Below are 26,160 nucleotides of genomic sequence, written 5' to 3' on the forward strand. Positions count from 1 at the left end.
GAAAGTTGATCCTTTGCTGGCATTTCTGTTTCAGATACCGAATATGGCATCCCCAAGTACCTTTCGAGTCGAACCAGACCCCTAGATATTTTACTGTGAAGACCTGAGCTATAGTTTGACCCATTAATAGAAGCTGTAGTTGTGCTGGTTCACGCTTCCTTGAAAATACAACTAGCTCAGTTTTCTCCGTGGAGAATTCGATACCCAGCTTAATAGCCCATGCAGACAAATTGTCCAAGGTATTCTGTAATGGTCCTTGTAGATCGACAGCTTTGGGTCCCGTAACAGACACCACGCCATCGTCTGCAAGTTGTCTTAACGTGCAGGAATTGTCAAGACATTCATCAATGTCGTTGACGTATAAATTGTATAACAGGGGGCTTAGACATGAGCCCTGGGGAAGGCCCATGTAGCTAAATCGTGATGTCGATAAGTCACCATGCGAAAAATGCATGTGCTTTTCCGACAACAAGTTTAGTAAAAAGTTGTTTAAAGTCGCTGAAAGACCATGCTGGTGCAGCTTCTCTGAAAGAATGTTGATAGAAACTGAATCAAAAGCCCCCTTTATATCTAGGAACACTGATGCCATCTGCTCTTTACTAGCATAGGCCATTTGAATTTCGGTTGAGAGCAACGCAAGACAATCATTCGTCCCTTTGCCTTTGCGAAAGCCAAATTGTGTATCTGACAGTAAGCCATTGGCTTCGACCCAATTGTCGAGGCGGGATAAGATCATTTTCTCGAACAACTTCCGGATACAAGATAGCATTGCGATCGGTCGATACGAATTGTGGTCGGAGGCTGATTTTCCTGGTTTTTGGATGGCGATGACCTTCACTTGCCTCCAATCGTGTGGGACAATGTTAGCCTCAAGAAACTTATTAAATAAGTTCAACAAGCGTCTCTTGGCAGAGTCTGGCAGATTCTTCAACAAGTTGAATTTGATTCTGTCTGGCCCTGGAGCTTTATTGTTACACGACAAGAGAGCAAGTGAGAACTCCACCATCGAAAAAGGTGTTTCGTTCGCGTTATCGTGACGGGACGCGGCGCGGTAGATCTTCTGTGCCGGGGCGGAATCCGGACAAACCTTCTTGGCGAAATCGAATATCCAACGGTTTGAATATTCCACGCTCTCATTAGTACTGTTTCGATTTCGCATACGTCGGGCTGTTCCCCAAAGAGTGCTCATCGATGTTTCTCTCGTTAATCCGTCGACGAACCGGCGCCAATAATCGCGTTTTTTGGCTTTCATCAAACTCTTCATTCGCTTGTCTAACGTCGCGTACTGTCGAAAACTGGCGGGTAACCCGTCGTTCCGGAAGGTCTTAAACGCGGCGGCCTTCTCTGCGTACACGTCTGAGCACTCTTTATCCCACCAGGGATTGGGAGAACGTTTTTGTATGTTCGCGCCGGGTACTGGCTTAGTCTGAGCTTGATTCGCGCTGTCGAGAATCAAGCCAGCCAAAAAGCTGTACTCTTCCTCCGGAGGAAGTTCTTGAGTAGATTCGATGTTGTCGGATATCGCGGCAGCATAGCTCTTCCAATCGATATTTCGTGTGAGGTCATACGAAATATTGATTGTTTCCAATGGTCTTGAGCCGTTATTGATTGAGACTATGATCGGCAGATGGTCGCTACCGTGGGGATCAGGGATTACCTTCCACGCGCATTCTAACTTTAGCGAGGTCGAGCAAAGGGATAAATCTAATGCGCTTGGGCGCGCTGGTGGGGGAGGAATCCGTGTCATTTCACCCGTGTTTAGAATTGTCATGTTGAAGTTGTCGCAAATATTGTGAATTAAAGAGGAACGGTTATCATCATAAAGGCAACCCCATTCCGTACCGTGAGAGTTAAAGTCGCCTAAAACTAGTCGCGGTGCAGGCAGGGATTCTATGATGTCATGTAGCCGGCGATGCCCAATCGCGGTGTTGGGGGGAATATATATGGAAGCTATGCAAAGATCTTTGCCTTTGGTTGTTACTTGACAAGCGACAACTTCAATACCTGTTATCGAGGGAAGGTTAATTCTGTAGAAGGAATAGCGCTTTTTGATCCCCAAAAGCACTCCTCCATAGGGGGTGTCTCGATCCAGGCGAATAATATTAAAGTCGTGGAAGTTGAGATCTATATCGGAAGTTAACCAAGTTTCACATAATGCAAATGCATCGCAACTCAAATTATTTATTAAAATTTTGAAGGAATCGATTTTCGGGATGATACTTCTGCAATTCCACTGTAGAACAGTGATCAAATCCGTGACCTCGTTCGATGAGTTAGCCATCGAGGGATACAATCGCTGAAAGGAGGGGCCATTTAGCAGTCAACTGCTTCAAAAATGTTCTTACTGTAGGGAGAAAAGCTAACATAAGACTTTTAATAGCATCAGTTATATTGAAAGTTTTTATTATCCAGTCCACAATGTCCGAGAGTTTGATAATTCCAGGGCCGCGATTAGATTCAGCGATTTTGTTTTGGGCCGAAAGAAGACCACAAAGGGACCGGTCGAGAGCTCTGGATATTGTTTGGGTCGGGGGAGAGCCTTAGGAGTCGACTCGATCTCCATTTGGCCATCCGGGGAGGAAGCCATCGACAGGTAGATTTCACTTATCTGTATACTCGTTTCCCACGACGCACCAGTCCAGCTTAAATAGCTGGTTATTGTTCAATCCTCGCTTTACGAACAAAAGGTTGAGGAATGTGGCCTAACGGTTAACACACGCACAAAAGAAAATAAAAGTCCAAACCGAAGAGGCAGAGAATGGCAAAATAACCTTGAACGCGGATTACTGCACTGTTCTTTTTCCAACAGACCGAAAACAAAACACTTCTATCTCGATCGAGCGATGCGTAGAGACTGATGTTTATGTTTATTACTTTCACCAACAGGCCCCTTGGCCCCAATGGTGGTTGCTTAAACTAATTACATTTTCAAATTGCCAACATTTTCGCTTTAATCGCATTCCGCGTCCGGTTGAAGTCAAAGGCCGTCGCCACACTGTTAAAAATTCGCTGGAGTCCGGTAACAGTGCTCTGGAATCCATAGTTGGTTCTCCTGAACGGAACTCGCAGAAGAGAGTTATTACGTAGAGCTCGAACGCGGGCTTGAAGATCCAGACGTCCGAGGATTGTATGGCAATCCACTCTGTCAGAGAGTAAGTCCGAGACGAACAGAGCTCGAGAGCAGTCCCTCCGAATGCTGAGTGTATCGAGGTGTATTAGCTGGCAACGGTTTTCATAGCTCGGCAGCTGAAATCTGTTTCGCCATGGGAGATGACGAAGGGCGAAGCGTATGAACCTGCGTTGAACAGCCTCGATTCTGTCAATCCCGTTCTGGTAGTACGGATTCCAAACAGCGGAACAATATTCTAACGTTGAGCGGACCAACGTACAGTAAAGCGATTTAAGACAATATATGCCCCTGAAGTTTTTCGCTATTCGGCAGATGAACCCAAGCTGCCGTGATACCTTATCCACGATGTATGACGTGTGTGGTTTGAATTTTAGTGCCGAATCCATGATGACTCCGAGATCTTTGATGTGAGTGTCTTGGAGCTCGGCTCGAGCCGAAGAAATGGTAGTTAAACTGAGTCGGTTGGCGTTGCCGCGTGTACGTAACGATTGAGCATTTGCTCGGGTTTAAAACCATTCTGTTTAGATCACACCACGTACTAAAGCTGTTCAGTTCCCTCTGAAGAAGCTCGGTATCGGTTTTATCCCGTATTTGTTGATAAATTTTCATGTCGTCGGCGAAAGAAAGGCGGGGTCCTTGTAATGTGAAATTTACGTCATTAAAGTAGAGGATGAATATTACTGGACCGAGATGGCTTCCTTGTGGGATGCCGGATGTAACGAAGAATGGTGCAGATAGACAGTCCTTAATGCTGATTTGGAGTTACCTTCCATCGAGGCAGGAACGAAACCAGCGCAGAAGTCGTCCATGAATGTCCATGAGTTTGACCAGCTTCGCTATTGCGATATCATGGTTGATTTTGTCGAAGGCCGTAGATAGATCCATGTAAATAGCATCGGTTTGCAATCCGTCAGCGAATCCATCCATTACATATGTTGTGAACGAGAGCAGGTTTGTCGTCGATCGTTTAGGCATGAAACCATGTTGGTCATCTGCAATGTAGTGTTTGCAGTGAAAGAAAATAGGATCTAACACAACCAGCTCAAATAGTTTTGATACGGAACTTAAACACGAGATTCCCCGATAATTGTCAATGTTCGATTTGTTTCCTTTTTTATGAACTGGAGACATGTGCGCTGCTTTCCAGCAGGAAGGGAATGTACCAGTAGTGAGTGATAGCTCGAAGACTCGCCGAAGTGGTTCAAGAAGCCCGCTGATGCACTTTTTGACAAAAATCGAGGGAACACCATCTGGACCCGGGGAACAAGATGCTTTCAGTTTGGCATTTGTTGCAAGAATGGCAGAATTATCGACACAAATTCGGTTGATGGTTCGTCCTAGAGAAGGAGGTTAATTGGCGGCGGCAGCGACTTATTGTTGTGACAGGCGCTCGTTGGAAAAAAAACGCTTGAAAATTTGTCGGAGAACAGTTGGCAAATTTCTTTAGTGTCGGTGCCTAAAACTCCATTAAACGACATACAAGATGGTAAACCGGATTCTTTTCGCTGCTCGTTAACATACTTCCTGAACGACTTGGGCTTGGATTTCAGTTGACGCTCGACGTTTCGCTGGTGTCTAAAAAAGGCGCGTCTGCTTTGTTGTTTGTATTCGTGGTTGAGTTGAAAGTAGTGATTTCGTAATGCAAATGTCTTGTGCATCGAGAATTTTTCAAATGCAGCTCGTTTAGCAGATTTTAAACGTCTAAGGACGGTTGATTGCCAGGGAGGGTGTTGATCAGTACTAATTGTTCGTTTAGGCACATAAGTCGATAAGATAGTTAAGAATACTAGAAAACGTCATCGCTGCTTCGTTCGCGTCGTCATTGTTAAGATTTTCGTCCCAGTTTATATCCAACAGCGTGCTAACGATGCTGTCGTAGTCAGCGTTTTTACAATCGTAGACGATAGAGCTTGAGACGTCTTCAAAATTCACTCCTAAGATACCAGCGAATACAAGATGCAGTGGGGGATGATGACGCACCTGCTTGACTAGAGGAGTCGGTGCAGTACAGCAGTACGGAGCGTAGTTCCGGGCACTTACAAAGCAGAGATCCAATGTGCGTCCATTCTCGTTGATGACATTATTAATTTGCCGAAGAGTTGCTCTGCTGCAGTTGTCCAAAATACAACTGGCATTGTTAATAAGCGCAGATTTTTCGATATCCAATCGTAGAAAACCATTACTTGCCTGGTACCACGTCAAGCCAGGTAAGTTGAAGTCGCCCAGTATAACAATATCATCCGACGGGGCGGTGATCGAGTCGATAAAAGAAACGGAGGAAAGATGTACATTGATCAGGCTGGAATCACGAATTCTGCCAGGTGGAAAATACACAACACACAAGAACATATTGCGATCGGCTAGTTTCACTGATATCCACACTTGCTTGGAGCTCGCCCACCGGTCATCGTTGATCACTCGGGCTTTTATACCACGGCGAACGGCAATTAACACACCAACGCCTGATGTCTTGTGGCTGTTGAGGGCATTGCGGTCACAGCGGTAGACATCGAATGTTGAACCAAAGACCTGGCGAGACAGAGTACGGTTGTCGAGCCACGTCTCGGCCAAGGCGATAACGTCGTAACAGCAACCCGTGGTCGCGAGCAAATAGCTGTCCGTTGATGAATTTAAGCCACCAGCATTCTGGTAGTAAACCTCGATGTTGTCGGAGGACGGATCAGGTACAGCAGAGAGCGAAGCCATGTTGCCGTGTTGGAAGATCCTTTCGTCAATCCCACGAACAGTATCGGAACGGTTCACGGTCGATTGGTCGACTGTGGTGAGTGATTCGAAGCATCCCGAATCAACTGTGTCGCACCACAAAATACGACTATCGTCTTCGTCGTGTGAAATGGTTGGCATCTGATAACAAGATTTCGGAGCAAAAGGCAAAAAACTGGAAGCGAAGAATGCATCAGCGCTTGAAGTGTTCAGATGTATACTTGCCATTTGCGGCAGGTTGGAAGACCCTTTCACCCATCCCACACACAGGACCGGGACAACTGATGATCGCTGGCTGCAAGTGCTCGACTGTGGCGGGGGGATCGAGGGCTTCCATAGTGCCAACTGCGGTGCGTCCCAGTATGCATTGAAACCCGATGGCGGAATGCGGAGAGCAGGAACAAGGTGGTAGCAGCTTGCGGCGAGAGTCGTACGATGAGCTAGAAGCGTGAATCGGTTCAACCGTAGTATCGTTATAATTTGTATAAAACTTGCCGAGAAAGGCGGCTTGGAAGACCCTTTCTCCACCCACATATACAGGACCGGGACTTCCATAGTACCAACTGCGTTGCATCCCAGTATGCGATCGACATCGATACTCCTTCACAAGGGCGGTGTAGCTTGCTATAGTGGCATGGCCAATCGTTGCGGAGTCCTCTGCAGGACCATTGATGGGCCAGGTTGCATTAGAGAAGTACATGCTTCTTCTGGAGGCGGTGGAAAATCAGTCGGCGGGCTCCATATGTTCTGGGTACGGCTGTCTTCAAATTCCCTGAACAGTATGCCTTGCGGCCATGTGTCAGGGTTAAGAGCTGCATCACGGTACTTTGGATGAACTCCAACTTTGAAGGATATGAAGTTCAAAGTACTGACGTCTATGCCTTTTTTAACAAGCGGAATAACCTTTATCTCATCGTTACAATTTAGTTCTTCTTTTGACATTTTTTCGACAGTCTGTTTGCTAACGCTAGGATGAAAGCGGGAAAGATACATCCAGAGCAACGGCGCGGGAGGTGAAACCGTAACAATGTTTCTATTATCGACTAGCTTTCGACCACCAACAAGAATATTGCTCGGATCAGGGCCATCCTCGCAACGACGTTTCTGAGGTGGTCGAGAAGTACCGGAGTTTGGCCGGACTGGAGTAGATGTTGAAACTTTTCTAGCGAGGCGCGAAATTCGCTGGTTATTTTTGGATAACTCGGCTTTTAGTTCAGCACAGACGTCATCCATTTTCCCAGCGATAGCAGCGATAACACATCCAAGTGAAGAAACGGTGTCGCGAAAGCGAGCAAACTTCATCAGCTTGACACATTCATTGCACATCCAAAATAAATTTGGGTTTTCCGCAAGTTTTTTTTTTAAAACGGCTTGTTAAGTTGTTTCCCACATTGCATATGTACCACATTTTTGCAAAAATCCATACATTCGATAAAGTCGTCATCCGATTTGACGGTTTTCGTGCAGTGATCGCATGCACTTGCCATAATGCGTGCCGATCTGAGAATGCGAACAATAAAATATAGATGGCACTGCGTTCAGTGGAAAGTTTTGGTGGTTAAGTCACAGAAGTTCACTCAATTGCGTTCTTCGCTGGTTTTTTTCGCAACACAAAAGCAAACAGGAGACACTTCCACACTACACAATAACAATGTTAAAAAAAAAAATTCTCAGTCGATTAACACGACAAACAACGATAAAAACTTCACAGATCTCGTAAAAAGATAAAAATAGTTGGAGCGATTTATGTAAACAACTAATCGGTAGGAATACACTGAACCAAAATTGCACCGGTTTCGTTGCCGGAGTCGACGGAAACCACAAGAGCTAGAGAAATTTTGAAAAGAACCACGTTTCGCAGGAACGGAAGATTCATTACCGGACTGCCATGGAAGGACGGTGAAACATGCTTCCCGGACAGTCTGTCGATGGCGACGAAGAGACTAGAGATGGGCGGGTACGGGTATTTTTACCCGATACCCGACCCGAACCCGTACCCGTAGGAACCGGGGCGGGTTCGGGTTTTGTTATCACCGGGTACGGGTCGGGTCGGGTACATTAAAAAATAATTATTCCGGGTACGGGTCGGGTCGGGTTTTTTCGAAAAAATGATAACTTATCCCCGTAGAAAAATATTAAAACAAACACAATCTTCCAGGAGCGTGTATCGAGTGAACGGGATTATCCGGGAGATTTTGAACTGGAAGTTCATCATTTAGAATATTTCGTTTGAAAATTATTGCTGTTCAATAAAACAGGGAAAAAATTATCGCTTTTTGTGAAGTTTCTCGAGCATTTTTGAAGTATTAATGTTGTAAATTTCATTCATTCCACTATTCAAAAAGAAAAACAAGTACATGGGAAAGATATGTAGTGTATCGATATTCTATCGATCTGTTCAAGGAAAATAGTCTAAATTAACCACCAAACATCAAAAATTGTAGATTTTTTATGATTTTATTGGCAAAAATGTTTAGGGTTACTACAAAAGTTTATTTAAGAAGCAATGTTCACATGTATATGCTTACACGAGATTATTCCAATTGATCCAAAATATGCTGATAAATTGTACCTTTCTCAATTGCAAGATAACTCGCTAAATGTTTGCAATAAAATTGATGTTTGTTTAGATTTTTGGGAGAATTAATCTCATCGCACATTTACTAAAAGAGGTCTCATATAAGCTCAAATATACCCCGATTTTACGGAAAGGTAGTATTGGAAAAAATGTCCTCACATCACGGATGTTATGAGACACTAAGTAAACATAGGAACTATGTAATTTTCACCCAATCACACTTTCGGTCGAAAATAAGCTTTTCCACTTGAACGTTTTCGTATGTGTTGAATTGAATATTCCGGAAAGCCATACACAACGTCACAAAAAGCCTGCTTCGGCAACGTTCAAAAACTATGTTGAATAAACCTTTTTCAAATCGTCTATTGCAGTGATTCTCAACCTGCGGTCCGCGGACCCCTAGGGGTCCGTGAAGTCGTTGCTAGTGGGTCCGCGAAGAAAAATATATTCTCCGAGTGCAGATCGAAATTTCAAGTATTTCTCCTAAAAAACTGAAAACAACATATTGATAGCATACAAAATCGATGTTTATCCGCGGGGGTCCGCAGCGACCCAGGGTGATTTATAAGGTGTTCGTGGTACGAAAAAGATTGAAAACCGCTGGTCTATTGGCTATTCACGTGAATAGCTCCCAAAATGAGCAGCCGCTGATGCTCAAACGTGATTTTGCTGGAGATTTTAAGGGTGTTGTACTAGATACAAAGATGCGAGTTTTAGAACAACAAAGTTTAACAAAGTCGTGGAAGAAAAATCATTCTCAACACGTGCTCATCGAATCCTGCGCACGCATTAACCAGTGCAGACTGCGATTCTTTTCCTTGCTGGCGGGGCGTTTTCAGCATCCCTGATAATATCTGAGGTTCGTTTGGCCTAACCCTTCGAATACCTTTGGCGACCAAAACATGTCATCAATACATCATTGAATGTGAAATGATTCCGAGAATTAATGGCTGAAATATTTTATATAAAGGCTACTCTTAGGCTTTAAATTTATGTAAAGAGTTTCTCTGTCACATAAGATTTCAAAAGACTTTTTTCTGAATTGTTACTAAAAATGAATAATTTACAATAAAAGACTTTTTTTGACTTTGGTCGCTCTTAACCCCTTAAGTTGTTGATATTTAATCCCAACATGTTATACATTTTTGTTATTGACACATCAAAACCTTTCGAATGGTGGGTCGATTATGTTGATTGAAAGTTTTATTCCTAAGACTACAAAAAGTTCCAAAAACACGTTTTTCAAAAAGCTCAAAAACGATTCTACGAAAAAGAAAATGGATATGATTTTCGCGTTCAGCGACCTAAAATTGACATTGAAAATGCCTTTTTTCTTAGCTTACTGCAATTACCAGAAAATTGGTAAACTAGTGTAATAGAAGAGCTCGGGCCTGTTTGCGGAAGGCATAAGTTGGCAGAGTTCCTTTGGCTCCGTCCGAAAATCTTTAAAATCGTGACCGAGCATCTTAGATTCCAATGAAACTTTAGACGTTTCACCGTCATGCAAGACTAAATATTTTCCACAGGTAATAAGATTATTTTGACTCAAGAGCAACTTTTCAAAAGGGCGTAAACGTTTCTACGTGCATGAATTTCAAAAATTTTTTGTTCGATTACTGTATTTTATACAGCAAAACTATCTGAGAACGAGTTACAGGGAATGAATACTTCTGTCTGAAAAAAATATACACTGAAAAAAATGTTGCGTCATTTTAAAAAAAAAAAAAATTATGATAAAAATTTAAATTGCGAAAAAACCCATTTTTTAAAATTTTTATATTTTGTTACCAAAAACCTAAAGAGAAAAGAAACATTTTGAATGTGATTGCATGATGGAGAAAAAATCGGTAAAAAAGTTTTCCTAACAATAACTTCGTACATGTTTTTAAATTTCATACTAATAGACATACAAAATTGTAATTCTATTACAGAATATAATTCTAAGCACAATTTAAAATCAAAATGCATTTAACAAAAATCTTCCAAAATGCGATAGTTTTCGAGATATTTGAAATTTTGCTCCTTCAAAAACAATTAATTCGTGTAATTATGCTCTTTTTAAAAGTTATTCGCGTTACCCCATCAAAAAATGTCAAAAAATTAATGTTTATCGTTTTAAAGACGTAAAAGCAACCTTTTTAGTGTATTTGGATCATGGAGAAGCTTTCAATAAAAAAGTTTTCCTAACAACAACTTTTGACATTTTTTTATAGATCTTAATATTTGCAGTCAAAAATACAATTTTCTTTTTGAATATGATTCTAAACGCCATTTTAAATCGAAATGCTCTTAACAAAAAACTAAAATGTAGTAGTTCTCGAGATATTTTAACTTTTGTTTTAACAACACAATTATTTTGTTTTATTTCGACCTTTTCATAAGTTAGTCGCGTTTCTCCATCAACAATAATAGGTTTTTCAAAAGGCCCGTAAACTTTCCTGCAACTTTCTCTTTGACATCAAGGCGATATTGTGAAACATTTTAAAGTTACATGAAAACAACCAACATATGATTCAGCTATATAGTTTAATCAACAGACCCTATGGTTTGAAAATTTTGAAATTCACACACGTTGAAACGTTTACGCCCTTTTGAAAAATTACTCTTGTATCAAAATATTCCAATTGCCAGAGAATATCATGGAGATTCATACAGCGAACACACCTGCAAAGTTTCGTTCGAATCGACGATGGTCATATTTTGCGGTCGGCGGGTTTCTCATGGAATCCCTCATATGTTGCAATTCATTTTATTTTGTAAAAATCATGGGCGACAGTTTTCGAACGTAATAAACGAATTTCCTTAATGTTGTGGAATTTGTGTTATTTCCGGTGAGTTTTATTCTATTACGTGAATGATAATATTTTTCAATAATGCACAATCTACTTAAATTCCGCCAACTAGCACCGGGCTTCCCTACTCTTTCGAATCAAATAGGTTAAATTTATTTATTGAAAATCGGGTTCGGGTCGGACACGGTTTTTAATTTATTTTAATTTGGATGCGGGTCGGATTTGGGTCGGGTTCGGGTCGGGTACGGGTCGGGTTCGGGTTTTATATTTTTATAAAATCCGGGTACGGGTCGGGTTCGGATTTTTTTTACCGACCCGGGTACGGGTCGGGTTCGGGTTTTATATTTTTATAAAATCCGGGTACGGGTCGGGTTCGGGTAAGCTTACAAAAATAATATTCGGGTCCGGGTCGGGTCCAGGTACGAAAAAATCCATACCCGCCCATCTCTAGAAGAGACTCATGAACCTAGAGTCCAAACTGGCAAAAGACCCAGAACTGCGCCGTAACGTAGACCAGCAAATTCGCGAATACATCGGGAACAACTACGCTCATAAAGCGACGCTGGAAGAGTTTAGCATGGCCAACCACAACAAGGTGGCTTCTGCCGCTTAACGTGGTAGTTCACCGAAGAAAACCACACAAATGACGGCTTGAGTGGGATGCAGCCGCAAAGGTTGATGCGGTGTCGCTGAGCTCTCAACTGTTAAAAGGACCTGATTTACTTGTATTTCTACCGGGTGTCATCTGCAAGTTTCGCGAAAAACGCATTGGTTTCGTGGGTGACATCGAGAAAATGTTTCATCAAATTCGGATAAAGCCTGAAGATTCACAACGATTCTTGTTTCGTTTCAATGTGAGTCAACCCCCAGACGTTTACATAATGGACGTTGCAATGTTTTGGTGCTACCTGCTCGCCATGTTCGGCGCAATATGTAATGCATCGAAACGCAGACGAAAGGGCGTCGGAGTTTCCAGAGGCGGCGGAGGCGATCAAGGAAAAAACGTACATGAACGACTATTTTGACAGTGCCGACACCCCAGAAGAAGCCCTGGAACGTGCGCGACAAGTGCAACTGATCCAATCGAGAGAAAGATTTAACATGCGCAATTGGGTCAGTAATAGTACCGAAGTTTTGCGATGTCTGGGTGACGCGTCCGAGTAGAAGCTGCTTTCTATTGATTGCAGCAAAGAATACAAACAACAACGAATTCTCAGGATTGCGTGGGATCCAGAAAAGGATACCTTTGTATTTTCGACTAGCTGGCATAGTGACCTGACTGCTTGTGTACTGGAATGCCAACGGCCGACTAAGCGGATTGCTGTGCGCATAATCGTGAGTCTCTTTGACCTGTTAGGATTGCTTGCACCGTTTTTGATTCATGGACGAATGTTGATCCAAGATCTGTGGCGGCTCAACTTGGGCTGGGGCACCAAAGTAGGCGATAAGGAGCACGAGAAGTGGCGAAGATGGATTAACCTGCTTCCCAGTATCAATACGAGTCGTTGCAGTTGCACGTCTTCACCGATGCTAGCGAATTAGGATACGGTTGTGCCGCATATTTCCGTGTCGTGATAAATCAAGAAGTACGAGTAGTGCTAGTTGTGGATCGAAGCAAAGTAGCCCCTGTTAAGTACCAATCCATCCCGCGGATGGAACTTCAGGCAGCCCTTTTGGGGGCGAGAATGATGCATACTGTTTGCGACAACCATACACTGCAAATCGAAGAAAAGTACATGCACACTGACTCTGAAGTGGTTCTGGCCTGGATTCGTTCGGCACAACTATATACAATTTGTCGCGTATCGAGTTGGAGAAAGTTTGTCCTTGACCGAACCGGCAAACTGGCGGCATGTGCCTTCGAAGGAGAACCTAGCTGACTGTTTGATGAAGTGGGGTAAGGACACTGTACCCGATTCGGACGGAAGGTGGCTCAATGGTAGCAAATCGTTCCTTTACCAGGACAAGGAGAACGGGCCGAAACAGAAGCAGGTAACGGAGACCACAGAGGAATTAAGAGCACACCTCATGTTGCACCACATAGTGATGCCCGGAAACCTGATAGATGTTGGGCGATTCTCAAAGTGGAACGTATTGATTCGAACCGTGGCACTGGTGTATCGGTTTGTATCGAACTGTCCCCGGAAAATCAAGAGGTTTTCTATTGAGGTCATCAAGGCTAGCAAAAGTCGATCTTGGCTATTACGGCGATCGATCTCCGCTGAAATCGTTCCATTGCGCCAGAGCGAGTACCTAATGTCCGAACAGTATCAATGGCGAGTAGCACAGAATGACTTCTATCCGGACGAAACCAGGACTCTGGTGCACAACCGAGATGAACCACAATCATCCAAATGGCTGAATCTAGAAAAATCTAGCTCATTGTACAAGTTGTCTCCCTTCGCCGATCAGTTCGGTGTTATCAGAGTTGAGGGCAGGACGGCCAATGCAGGTTACGTTTCATTCGACTCCCGTTTTCCGGTAATATTACCGAAAAGTCACCCAATTACCATTTTGCTGTTGAACGATTACCACAGCCGGTACGGCCACTCTAATCGTGAGACGGTAGTAAAGGAAGTTCGTCAGCGATTCCACACCTCCAACTTGCGAGCGACAGTGAGCAAGGTGATGAGAGGATGCCAGCACTGCAAGATAACAAAGTGCCGTCCACAGTACCCGCGAATGGCTCCCCTTCCCGAATCACGTTTGACACCATTTGTGCGGTCGTTCTGTTATGTGGGTGTGAACAACTTAGTACCACTTGAAGTATCAGTTGGACGTCGGAAGGATAAAAGATACATAGCCGTTTTTACGTGTTTGGTCACGCGAGCCGTCCATCTAGAAGTGGCCCGCAGTCTCTCAACAGACTCGTACATCATGGCCGTAAGGAGGTTTATTCGCAGAAGAGGCTCGCCGGTGGGGATATGCTCGGATGACAGCACCAATTTTATCGGAGTAAGCAGTATGCTGGTCGAGCAGATTAAGAATACCAACAACGAGTGCGCAAATACGTTTACTGATGCACGCACTAAATGGACTTTTAACCCGCCGTCCGCACCCCATACGGGTGGCGTGTGGGAACGAATGGTGAGGAGTGTCAAAGAAGCTACGAGGGCGCTCGACGACGGGCGAAAGCTGAACGATGAAATACTGCTAACGGTATTGACCGAGACGGGATGCTTCATCAACTCCCGGCCACTTACGTACATGCCACAAGAGTCAGCAAATGGCGAAGCAATCACGCCGAACCACCCGCTCATGACCCGTTAAGGTCTCCGGTCGACTTGGCCGCAGCGTTGAGGAACAGCTATCAACGGTCACAGTTCTTAACAGAAGCAATTTGGAACCGTTGGCTGAAGGAGTACTTCCCTACATTGAACAAGCTATCGATATGGTTTTAAGAGAGTAAACTGGTCCAGATTGGGGACTTAGTTTACGTAGTGGAAGGGAGCAGGCGAACATGGATACGTGGAAAGGTGCAGCAAGTTATTGCCGGAAGTGATGGTAGAATACGTCAGACGATTGTGCGAACAGCGAGCGGGAGAGAGCTGAAGCGACCCGGTTGTCAAGTTAGCGGTTGTGGAGGTGGCTGATGGTGAATTCTGTGAGGGACCCAAAGGTCCTCATCAGGATCCACGGGGTGGGGAATGTTCTGGTGGCACTACAGCACTCGCCATAGAGGAAACAGATGGGTACCCCCCGCCCAGCCAACATTTTGATTCACTTTAATAAGTTGCAATTTGATTAACTGTACTCTTCAACGATATGAATTGATTGTATAAAATGCACAGATCTCTTCTATGTGAACAAAAGTGGAGGCCATATACGTAAAAAAAAAATCGGTATAGTAGAACTATGTGATTTACAACGAATTTCGATCTGATCAGAAGCATTATACAATCATCTAGCTTATCATTTATAGTTTATATATGATCAACTTTGCAATCACACATGAAGGTTTATGCAGCTTAAGGTCCCCAATGTGGTAACAAGAAGTATTTTTTTTTAAATAATATTATGAAAATAAAAAATCAGGATGAAATTTCCATAATTCTGTTATTAAGACACAGTAACGCCCACATTGGTAGATATGTTTTTCATGGATGAGGTTGGAGTTACTGGAACATCAATTATTAAAATTACCTGCTACGAATTACTTCCAGTTTCGAACCTGAGATCTTTGCATTCCCAGCATAGCCGCTATGTACTCATCTATTTATACACTGTCAAGTAACGATTATATTTGATCATTTTTATCGCTTTATGATTACGATCTAAAAATACCATAATCCAACCTAACTATGGCACTCCAATGATACCTTCTATACCTGTCAAATCACAACCTACATTCTGTACTCAAGCCATTTTTATTGCTCAAATATTGAATTAGTTTGGCAGAGAATTTGCGAAGTGCTATAAGAAGGTGACTATTTTTTTGAACGATTTTGCAGTTTAATCCAATTGCAAATTAATTTCTATAGAATGTTTCAAAATTGTCTTTATTATTCCACATGTACAATTTTGTTTAAAGTTGTAGTGGACTAATAAATAACTTCAAGTCAACATTGCATTTCGATCACAGATTTGCATTTTATGTGAACTTTTTACAACAAAACATAATTTTTGCTTGCACTATTTCTAATTTTGATTTAGTCTGGCATTATTTGTAATTTATTTTAAACTTTTATATACGATTGCTAGTTTGCTGGGCGGATCGGAATGTCAAGACGATATAGGTGGGCAACCCCTGGACCGGATGGCCGGGAAACGTCAGTGGAAAAAGTGTTAACGTCATCGCAGGTTAAGGAGTAGAAACCAAATTATCCATAAGGTTAACTGCTATTTAACAATTAATATTTCTTTTGCCCGTTGGCATAATTATTGAATTTGATAAAATACGGAAGACTAACGACCTCAATAAGTGTGACTGAACCGGTGAGCATCTACTACTAATTTAGGTTAGGTTTGCCTTCCCTGATGTAGTAAAATTACCGTATATTATCGCATACAGGGTCACTTGAACAGCATCTACAAGAGCCATCACTGTAGCAAAAGTTTAACGAATAAGAACTCGAGTGTTGTAACAAACAGAAGTACGAGGAAAAAGTAGCCCGTAAACTAACTAACCTGTAAGCTAAAAGGTATGATCCATACTGAAACCATTTAGGTCGAAGATAAACCCATCAATTACTTACCTTGTGTCCACGTGTATCGCATACTTCTGTTGAATTTACTAAAAGAAACTTACCTATAGGGAAAACTTCAATCGGTTTATCTACCTGTGCTACGATCGATAGGATTTTATTGTTTCGGATACTTTGATAGGGGAAGACCTAATGTAAGTAAAGGTTAAATTTATATACTAAATCAAGTTGTTTACGAAATGAAATGATTTCAGCTTTGAGCTGCTACACCGAGAGTGAGGCTGCTTCAAGGAACTTCCGCATATCCGAACAATCTTCCAAACATAATCATTGTCAATAAATTGAGCAAAAACCGATTTTTTTTAATATGTATGTGGGTTTTATTGGGAATACTGGCAGCAGATCACAGATGACCACGACTATCTATGATTTCGGATCAAGAAAGTCAATAAACATAACCGAATATCTCAACTATACCGATTAAACTGATTTATTGAAATGTGCTCGAAGGACCGGTCCCTAGCAATAGGTATCGATTACTGATCGCCTAATTCAATTTCAAGTGCGATCAGTCTAGAGAGAGTTCATGTGAGTATGAGAGTACCGATTCTCGCTGTAGGGGTGCTCATTTTGATTGCGACATTCGGCCAAACTGACCGTCATCCGGCCCGGATGATGCGACGACAGCATAACCGTTGATGGGCTCCTCGATATCGGTAGTTAACACCATATCAGCATCGTCGTACTCATCACCACCAGGAACAAATCGCTTCATATATTCGGCACACGTTGAGGTTTTGTGTGGTCCTTCGTGAAATCCAACTTTTTCGACGTCGTATCGGTCATTCCTCTTTTGCTTAGTAACACGATAGGGTCCTAGGAACTTTTTGGCGATTTTTAGGTGGCTACCGAATTGCGTGCGGCTTATTGCCACTAAATCACCAACTTCGTAGATATTTGCTCCTCTTCGTTTGCAATCGAAATGCAGTTTCATTGATTGTTGTGCTTCCAATATTTTTGCCCTTGCATCAGCCCGCTCTTCTTCTCTTGTATCGTCAAACAACTGGACTCTTTCTTGGCAGACGACTTCGGCCAGCCGCACGTCCTCCGGTGACCTCATTGTTGTTCCAAACAATAACTGGAATGGGGTTCGGTTGATGCTACGCTGATGAGAATTATTTAAATAACGCTGCAAGCTCCCAATGTGACGATACCAGTTCTCTGGATTATCTATCGATAATTTCGCTATAGCTGGGACGATGATTCCGTGGATTCTCTCCACTTGCCCGTTACCACGGGGAACACCAGTTGTTGTTAGGAGGTGTTGAATCCCCTCAGACTCACAATATTCCTGGAAGGCCACCGACGTGAAGGCAGCTCCACGATCGGAAATGATTCTTGCCGGGTTCCCGAAAGAAATTTTTTGAAGTTCCAACTTTTGTAGCACTTCTTCAGCTGTTGTTGATTTTACGGGGTACATCCACACAAATTTCGTGAAGGCATCAACGATAGTGAATATGTAGCGATATTGTTTTTTGGATGCAGTTAGTGGACCAAGATGATCGATATGATACGTAGATAAAGGAAGGTCGTCTTTTGGAATGGGGTGCAACATACCTTCCTTTTTACCAGATTTCCGGGACGCAAGGATGCATGGAATGCAGCTTTCGACGAACCTTTCAATTTTTGACTCTAAATTTTCTATCCAATACTCTCGTTGGATAAGTTCAGTCACCTTCTTTGCCTTGAAGTGCCCCTGCTCGTGAGCCTGTCGAATCACTGAATTTTGCATTATCCCTGGGACTACAAGGAGTTTGTCACCCTTATACTGCTTGTACAGCACACCATGGTGCAGTGAATAATCGCCGTAATCGCCCGTTTCGAGAATCTTCGTGATGGCCTGTAGTTTTTCGTCAGTGCGCTGATTCGCTTTAACTTGCTCGATGACGTCATTTTTCAAAAAGTAAACTGCAGGACTTCGGCTTAACGCATCAACATGCTTCATCCGAACGCCCGGCCGATGTTCGAGTGTGTAGTTGTACTCCTCTAGCAAAAGCGCCCAACCGGCAATTCTCGGAGCAATATCCTTCTTCTCCATTGTCATTTTGAACGCAGAACAATCGGTTACGATTGTGAATGGGATTCCAAGTAAGTAAACTCGGAACTTTTTCAAGGCTGCAACAATCGCTAAGACTTCCAGCTCGTAGCTTGGGTAGTTAGATTCTGTAGATGTAGTTTTTCTACTATAATAGTGAATGGGATGGAATCCACCGTCTTCTAGTCCTTTCTGTAGTAGAATCGCACCGTACCCCACCTTACTTGCATCGGTATGTAGTTCGGTAATTGCTAGTGGATGATACAGTGCCAAGGTTGGTCTTGAGGACAGCGCCTCCTTCAACATATTCACGGACACCTTCTGTTCCGAACCGAACACAAAATCGGCATCTTTTTTCAAAAGATCGGTCAAAGGCTTGGCAATTGTCGAGTAGTTTTCAATAAATTTGCGAAAGTATCCTGTTAACCCCAAAAACCGCTGAACCTCTTTAAAATTCTTGGGATCCGGAAAATTTTTCACTGCCGCTATCTTGTTCATCGTCGGTGCTATTTCCCCATCTTCGACTTCGTATCCCAAGTACTCAATGTTGCGCATGAGTAATTGGCATTTTGACCACTTTATTTTTAAACCGTGCCGTTCTGCTACCTCCAACACCAACGCCAATTTGTCCAACGCTTCCTGCTCGTTTTTAGCTGGTATCAGCAGGTCGTCTATGTAGACCACAACCACCTTTCGTTTGATCAGATCACGGAAAATATCGTTGATGTATCGTTGAAATACAGTTGGAGAAGTGCTAAGTCCAAACGGTGTTGCGAGAAATTCGTATTGTCCGAACGGCGTAACGAAAGATGTGAACTTGCGGCTACCTTCATCGACGGGAACATGGAAAAATCCATTCTCTAAATCTAGTGTCGAGAACACTCTCGCTCCGTGTAGGTCATCCAGTATGTCTTCGATTAACGGAAGAGGGAAGTGATCGCGAACGAGTACTTTGTTCAATCTTCTGTAATCCACACAAAGTCTCCTCGATCCATCTTTTTTGTGTGCAAGGACAATGGGGCTGCTAAATTCCGACGAACTGGGTTGAATGATGCCATCGTCAAGCCATTGGTCTATTTGCTTTTGTGCTATTTCCTTCTCCAATGGCGCAAGGCGCCGAGGGAGTTGCTGAATTGGCGTTTCGTCTTTCAAGATTAGTTTCAGTGTGACGTCACTTTTTCCTATATTCCGAGGACAGTAGTTTTCTACCATCTTCTGCACTCTCTCCTTTATTATGGGGTCCACTATATGCGAAAAAGGATCCTCAGTGACATCGGGAGTAGTTTCTATACAGTGTACGAAATTGTCTTCTTTTGGAAAGAACTTGGATCCATCAACTGACACTTTAACATCGCCGTAGAGAAGGATATTTCTACCAAGAAGCATTTCCATGTTCAGGTGCACCATTGACATCACGCAGAACTTCAATGACATTATTGTTTCGCCTATTTCCATTTGCAGTACTGTCGACCCTAATGACCAAACGGGGCCACTCAGGGTGTGTAATTCTTGCTTATCATCCTCATTCAATTGCAAGTTTAGTCTCTTTTGCACATCCTCACGAACTAGTGAAACCGCAGCACCACAGTCAAAGAAAGCTTCCATAAAGATAGAGTTCACTTTTACAGTCAAAAAAGTTCCTCCGTCGATGACAGTCTTAACGTTACACAACTTCACTGAATTCTGTTTTGGGCAGTTCCGCATCATATGACCTGGCTCTTGACATTTGTAGCAAACGGGACGCCTGCTTTCCCATGCCTCTACTTTTGGTCGCACCAGATTGTGGCGACCACCGCTTCTACTCGGGTTTCTGTCCCTGTCCAGCACCTGCGAGTGTTCAGCTGGATGTTTGCTATTTTTGATGTTTTGATAGACACGGAGCTTTTCCTTGAAATCATCCACTGTTTTTGCGCCATATAACACTGTCTTTTCCGCCCCACCGTCAGGTATTCCGCGGACCGTGTACGATATAATCGCTTCAGCGTCTAAATCTGCTTTCGCACCCAACTCCCTCATCATTAGATAATATTCGAAAACAGATTCCGTTGGGTTCTTCTTCCGATTCCTTAATTGTTCGTGAATCACAGCACTGTTTTCCCTACAGTCGAACTCTCCCAGTAAAAACTCCTTCAAAGCGGCCCAATTAGTCACATGTCGAACAGTGTTAAGCGATGACCGCGCCAATCCTATCAACTTTTTTTTCGCGACGACGTACTTCCGCAGCTCTGATAGGCCGATTGACTCAGCCATTTCCTCAAAGTCTTGAATCCACTTACGGACCGGATAAAAGTCTGTACCGGTAAACTCGTTAAAAGCTGATTCGACTTCCGAAACTGTCAATTTTGCGGCTTCGAACGTTCCCGACTCACACCGCGCACTAACACCTCCATTTTCGTCATACCTTGCATTGATGTTGCCGGTCTCAACTCGATCATCACTACTACCACTGTAATCACTTGCATCGTCTTCGGTAGCGTTCTCGCGACGTTCATGTGACTTGCCACTGTTCACACGAGGTAAGCGGTGTGGTGTGCTCGATACATGCGGCGAACATGTGCGAAGCTCGCCAATCGCATGATTGAGTCTACTATTTTCCAGTCGTAGATTGTTCATTTCACTGCGCATCTCGTTCATTTGTGTCGACATATTGGCCAGTGTCATGTTCGAGAAATTGAGCTGGTCTAACAATCGCGCAAATGTGTTGTCATTAGGATGAGACGATGATGTAAAGGGGGGAGGTAGTCCATTTTGTGAAGGACGCATGTTGGTATTAGTTTGAAAGAATTGCACTGACCACTAGCACTTGTATCCTCCTGCAGTCGGTATTCAACCGATGTCTCCTCTATTTGTCTCAATCCGTACACAAAGCCTTTGGTATCGCACAGTCTATTGTCGGTGGTTATTTTTTGCGATGATAATCACTATCAGATATTGTTCACAATGTTAGCCCGTAGCTTTCTTGCTACCACTCTGGCAATTGTTCTCAGGTACGCGGCCTCACTATGGGTCATGTGAAATGCGATTCCCGGACGAGCCCCCAGTTCTGTGGGTTTTATTGGGAATACTGGCAGCAGATCACAGATGACCACGACTATCTATGATTTCGGATCAAGAAAGTCAATAAACATAACCGAATATCTCAACTATACCGATTAAACTGATTTATTGAAATGTGCTCGAAGGACCGGTCCCTAGCAATAGGTATCGATTACTGATCGCCTAATTCAATTTCAAGTGCGATCAGTCTAGAGAGAGTTCATGTGAGTATGAGAGTACCGATTCTCGCTGTAGGGGTGCTCATTTTGATTGCGACATGTATTCGTATTTAAGATTCATTCTTCGAATACACACGTTCAATTCATCGTGCATTTCCTTGAAATTGATAGTTTGTGTGAACGCATGGTCTTTGATGAATTGAAAACTAGGCCTGCATGTACTAGCCCTCGAAATATTGGTATTACAAATAGATACCATTATTTACGTTATGGTAATGAAAAAGAGCATAAGCTTTGTAGCATAATATTGTACCAAATATCATATTTGAGCAGAAATACATAATAACGAAAATTGAACAATTTGAGAACTTATTTAGGTTCATCTTTAACGACTAAAATCTTTCAACCATGTAATAGTTAATTACGGGATCTTTGATTTTTTTCTAGGTAATTAGTACACAATTGCGGTATAATACATCCTACATCTCTTAGAAACGAAATTCCACCTATCACAAAGTCAAAAACCCTTTTAAATTCACCTCGGTACATCTGTCTAGTTGCAATTACCGAGAAATTACGACTTGAATTGCAGACTAACGTGATCTTATCTGAAGTGGTGTAGCAGTTAATTCAACGCAAATTAAAGCCCATCCACGTTGCTGGAAGCATATTCTCCGCATAATAAAAAAAATATGTGATGCCAGTTCCCTCTTCCGCTTTGTAGCTTTAGTAGGCATTCCACTACGCGAAAGCTTCTGCTCATTAAAATGGAAAGATTGTTGCTCTCCGCTCGCTCGAGCGTCTTTTTGCCCTCGACGACGACGACGACGACGAGGAACGGAGATGTGAAGATTTTTGAAAAGGGAAACGCATTATTTGTGTAGCCGGTAGGGAAGATGTTTCATATTTCCTCTAACCGGCGCAGTGCAAGCTTTGTACAATTAAATTTAATTTATGTGAATTTTATACGGCCAACCGGGCAGAAGCAGCACGGTCAGGGGTACACTGTTTTGCCGTTGGTCTAAAAATGACTTTCACTGGTAACAGATTCGGTTGGAAAAGCACGGCAGCACTGTGCACTAAATATTAAAGCATAGAAGCGATTCTTCCAATAAAAGGCACCCAAAACTGGAAAGCCGGATAGTAGTTCAGACAGCGGCTCTCATCCATTATTCATAAGCCTTTTTTTACATTGCTAGATTTATCTCTGCCGAAGAATCGTCTGGCCAAAGAAAAAAAAAGTGCTTCATCAGCTATTTTGAAACAATAGCCATTATGCTGCAGTATAGATTTGTTCATTTGAATTTCCTTCCTAACCATATTTTACTTGTCTCCGTTTCAGGTCAGCATCCGGTAATCGTATCCGATGGATCTCAAAGAATGATTTTCCCAAAAGTCTAGTCACGCTGGAGCTTAAATCCAATCCGCTGGTTGGCATCAAGCCAGGTGCACTGCAGAATATGTCCCGGCTTCGAAAGTTGTAAGTGAATGCATTAACCGTGGTTATTTTGTTTCAACTAATCCTTCCTAATGCTTTCCTTTTAACTCGCAGAATTCTTTCCGACGTTCGGACTCTCCAAGAACTACCTCCTCTAGAAGGCTGCACTTCGCTGGAAGTGCTACGAGTCGATAGAGCCAATCTAACCAAACTACCTGAACATATTTGTAAGATGTCGCCACGCTTGAGGAGTTTGTAAGTATATTGTGAGATTTAAGTGTTAAGTTCGTCACAAGATTGCGTCTGCTTTGTAAAATAAGGGTTAAAACTGGTAGTTTTACCGAAAAGTGGTAGTTTTACCGAAAAGTTGATGTGAATATTTGTATTGAGGCTCGAGATTCCAGCACTTAGAATTAATTTTGGTGCCGGGTACCTATACAGGGTGTTTGGTTCATGAGTAAGAATCTCTCGAGGGGTGATTTACTGTCATATTTGGAGCAAAAAATCGTTCTACACATACTATCGAATCTCAGCCGTTACAGAGTTATTGAACTTTTTGTGTAAAAAACTTGTTTATCTTAAAACACCCCTAACTCAAAAAGTATACCTCATATTTTAAATCTTTTAGTGCCATTGGAAAGGTGAGAAAGTTTTCTATTGAATAATGTTCTCATATCTTTCAGATAATTAGTTTTAATTACCTTTTAGTTGTAAAATTAAAAATTAGTGTTTTTGATGAGGTTTTTGTTAATTTTCTCAAAATAATGAATTATGATTATAGCAATATCTATTATCCAAAAGTTGGGTTTGAGGACGATTCATAATTTGTTCTTCAACATAATATTCCTATCTCTTCTCGTTTCCTTGTAATTTGACTTCTAAACTTTTCTTGTAATTCACTTGCAAGTTCTAAAATGACTCTAATCTAAAAAATATACTTTATATCGCTATTATCAGGGCTTCATTGGAAAGCTGAGAAAATTTCCTTTCGATGTATGTACAGATATTTTTTAGTTAAGTGTACTACATGTCTTTTTACTAGTCAAAATTTGCGTTTATTGGTGATTTTTGTAATTATTCTAATTATTATTTAACTAAATTTATCGTTACTATTGTTCATTTAGTGTCCCTTAATATTATCTACAACTTGTTATTTGATACTTTATCTCTATCGCTTTTCATTTCGTTGCAATTTAATAGTGAACACAGCATGGCCTTATCACAAATGCAGTGGGTTCGAAATCGTTGTTTTTGCATATGAAACGAGAAGATAAAAATGATTTTGCTTCGAAACTAAAAGAGATACTTGAATGAAGTCAAAGGAAGAATTGTAGAACTTGCTGTGATGCATTAATTCCATGATAAAAATGGCGAAGTTTATTATTTACTATTTTAAGAAATAACGAAAATGCTAATAATAACACTAACTCTAAACTAATTAACTGCTAAAAGAATACTAAATTCACTTAACTGAAAGGTATTAATACATTTTTCTCTGCAAAATTTTCCTGGCTTTCGAATAAAAATAAGAAAAGCTACAATAAGTGCCATACTTTTTCAATAAGAGCTAGTATTAGTGAATATGAGATAAAAATATCCAAGTTCAATAACCCAAACACATGAAAACAAGACAAGATAAGTATATCATGTCAAAGAACAAATTATACAACTTTTCAAGACTAACAATTTGAATTATTGAAATAGTGATGTTAACTATTAAGATTTTCGCAAAGTGAACGAAAAATCGATCAAAATTGTTAAATTTTAAATAAATTACTGTGAAAAGATTACTTAACCTCATTAGCTGAAACATTTGAGGACATTTTTCAGTGTAAAATTTTCTCACCTATTCAATGGATCTAAAAGATTTGAAATACAAAGTATATTTTTTGAGTCAGAGCTGTTTTAAGACAACTAAGTTTTTAACACAAAAAGTTCAATAACTTAGTAACGGTTGAGATTTCATGGTATGTGTAGAACGATTTTTTTCTCCAAATATGACAATCAATCATCCCTCGAGAGGTTTTTAGCCATGAACCAAACACTCTGTATACCCAAGATTTAGAAATTTTAGATGTGACTCAACAATGTAAAGCGTAAATACCTACTTAAATCATTCATTATTGAACATTGCGAATTCTGTCAAAAATGGACTTTCTATTGCATTTCATTCGAATTGTTCTTTCGACGATTTTAGAACTATAAAGTAGGTCTAAGGTATACCGGGGCAAGTTGAAATGCGGGGTAAGTTGAAACGAAAGCCTTAACCGTCACTAGAGATGAGTATTCGCCGAGATAATTTTTTCCAGCAAAAAGTTCCCGCAAATTTTGAATACCATACGCGTAAGATTGAAACATTGCAACGACTTTCGCACTTTAGTTTATTTTTCGTCATTTGCGAAATCAGAAAACTCTTTTTTCCAAACCAGGTAAATTGATTCAAAAATGTTATGGTTACATATTATTTCTAAAATATTACATGTTAAACAATCATTTAGGGTCTAGCAAGTGTAATGGTTATGAAATGTCTGCTCATTGTTCACCTTGAATTTTTAGCGTTTCATCATACCCCGTATTTTGACACCCCTTGGGGCAAATGGAACTGCATACAGAGGGACAAGTTTGAACTACTGTAATTATTCACTAATCTTCGATTTGGAGTTTATCATTTTATTTTAGCACCTATTATCGACCACTAGTACACTAGAAAACCGACCACACAATTCTTTCACATTTTTGTAACAAGTTGTTTATATATATTCAATTTATTTTCGTTTGTAATTTGATGGGCAACAGTTGTGCGAAATCTCAAATTTAGAATTGCCTATTTGAATTTAGCGAAACCAGTATTCAGCTCCAACGCCTTTCCCACTCATTTACTTGCAATCTGATTGAAGTTTCATGCAGAATCCAGTGCCTTCAGTGTAGAAACATTTTGAATTCTTTCAGCAACCAACCTATTCATTTGTTAGGGTAAGGTGGGGCAAACCCGACCGTTGGATAAACCCGACCTCCTTCTGTTTTCGAAAATCGGAAGCACTACG

At 41.7% G+C, this 26,160-nt stretch overlaps 1 protein-coding gene across 2 annotated transcripts in view; it reads left to right on the top strand.

The window, feature by feature from the left end:
- The window catches only part of LOC131678865 (follicle-stimulating hormone receptor-like), a 497,363-nt gene that overhangs the window by 453,353 nt on the left and 17,850 nt on the right, over positions 1 to 26,160 (top strand). For both annotated transcript variants that reach the window (XM_058959280.1, XM_058959281.1), the window contains 2 exons: positions 23,021 to 23,158; positions 23,231 to 23,371. In XM_058959280.1, coding sequence (XP_058815263.1) covers positions 23,021 to 23,158; positions 23,231 to 23,371 — 279 coding nt within the window. The remainder of the gene's footprint in view (positions 1 to 23,020; positions 23,159 to 23,230; positions 23,372 to 26,160) is intronic.

Source organism: Topomyia yanbarensis, chromosome 2 (genome assembly GCF_030247195.1).
Source record: "Topomyia yanbarensis strain Yona2022 chromosome 2, ASM3024719v1, whole genome shotgun sequence".
Classification (NCBI taxonomy): Eukaryota; Metazoa; Arthropoda; class Insecta; order Diptera; family Culicidae; genus Topomyia; species Topomyia yanbarensis.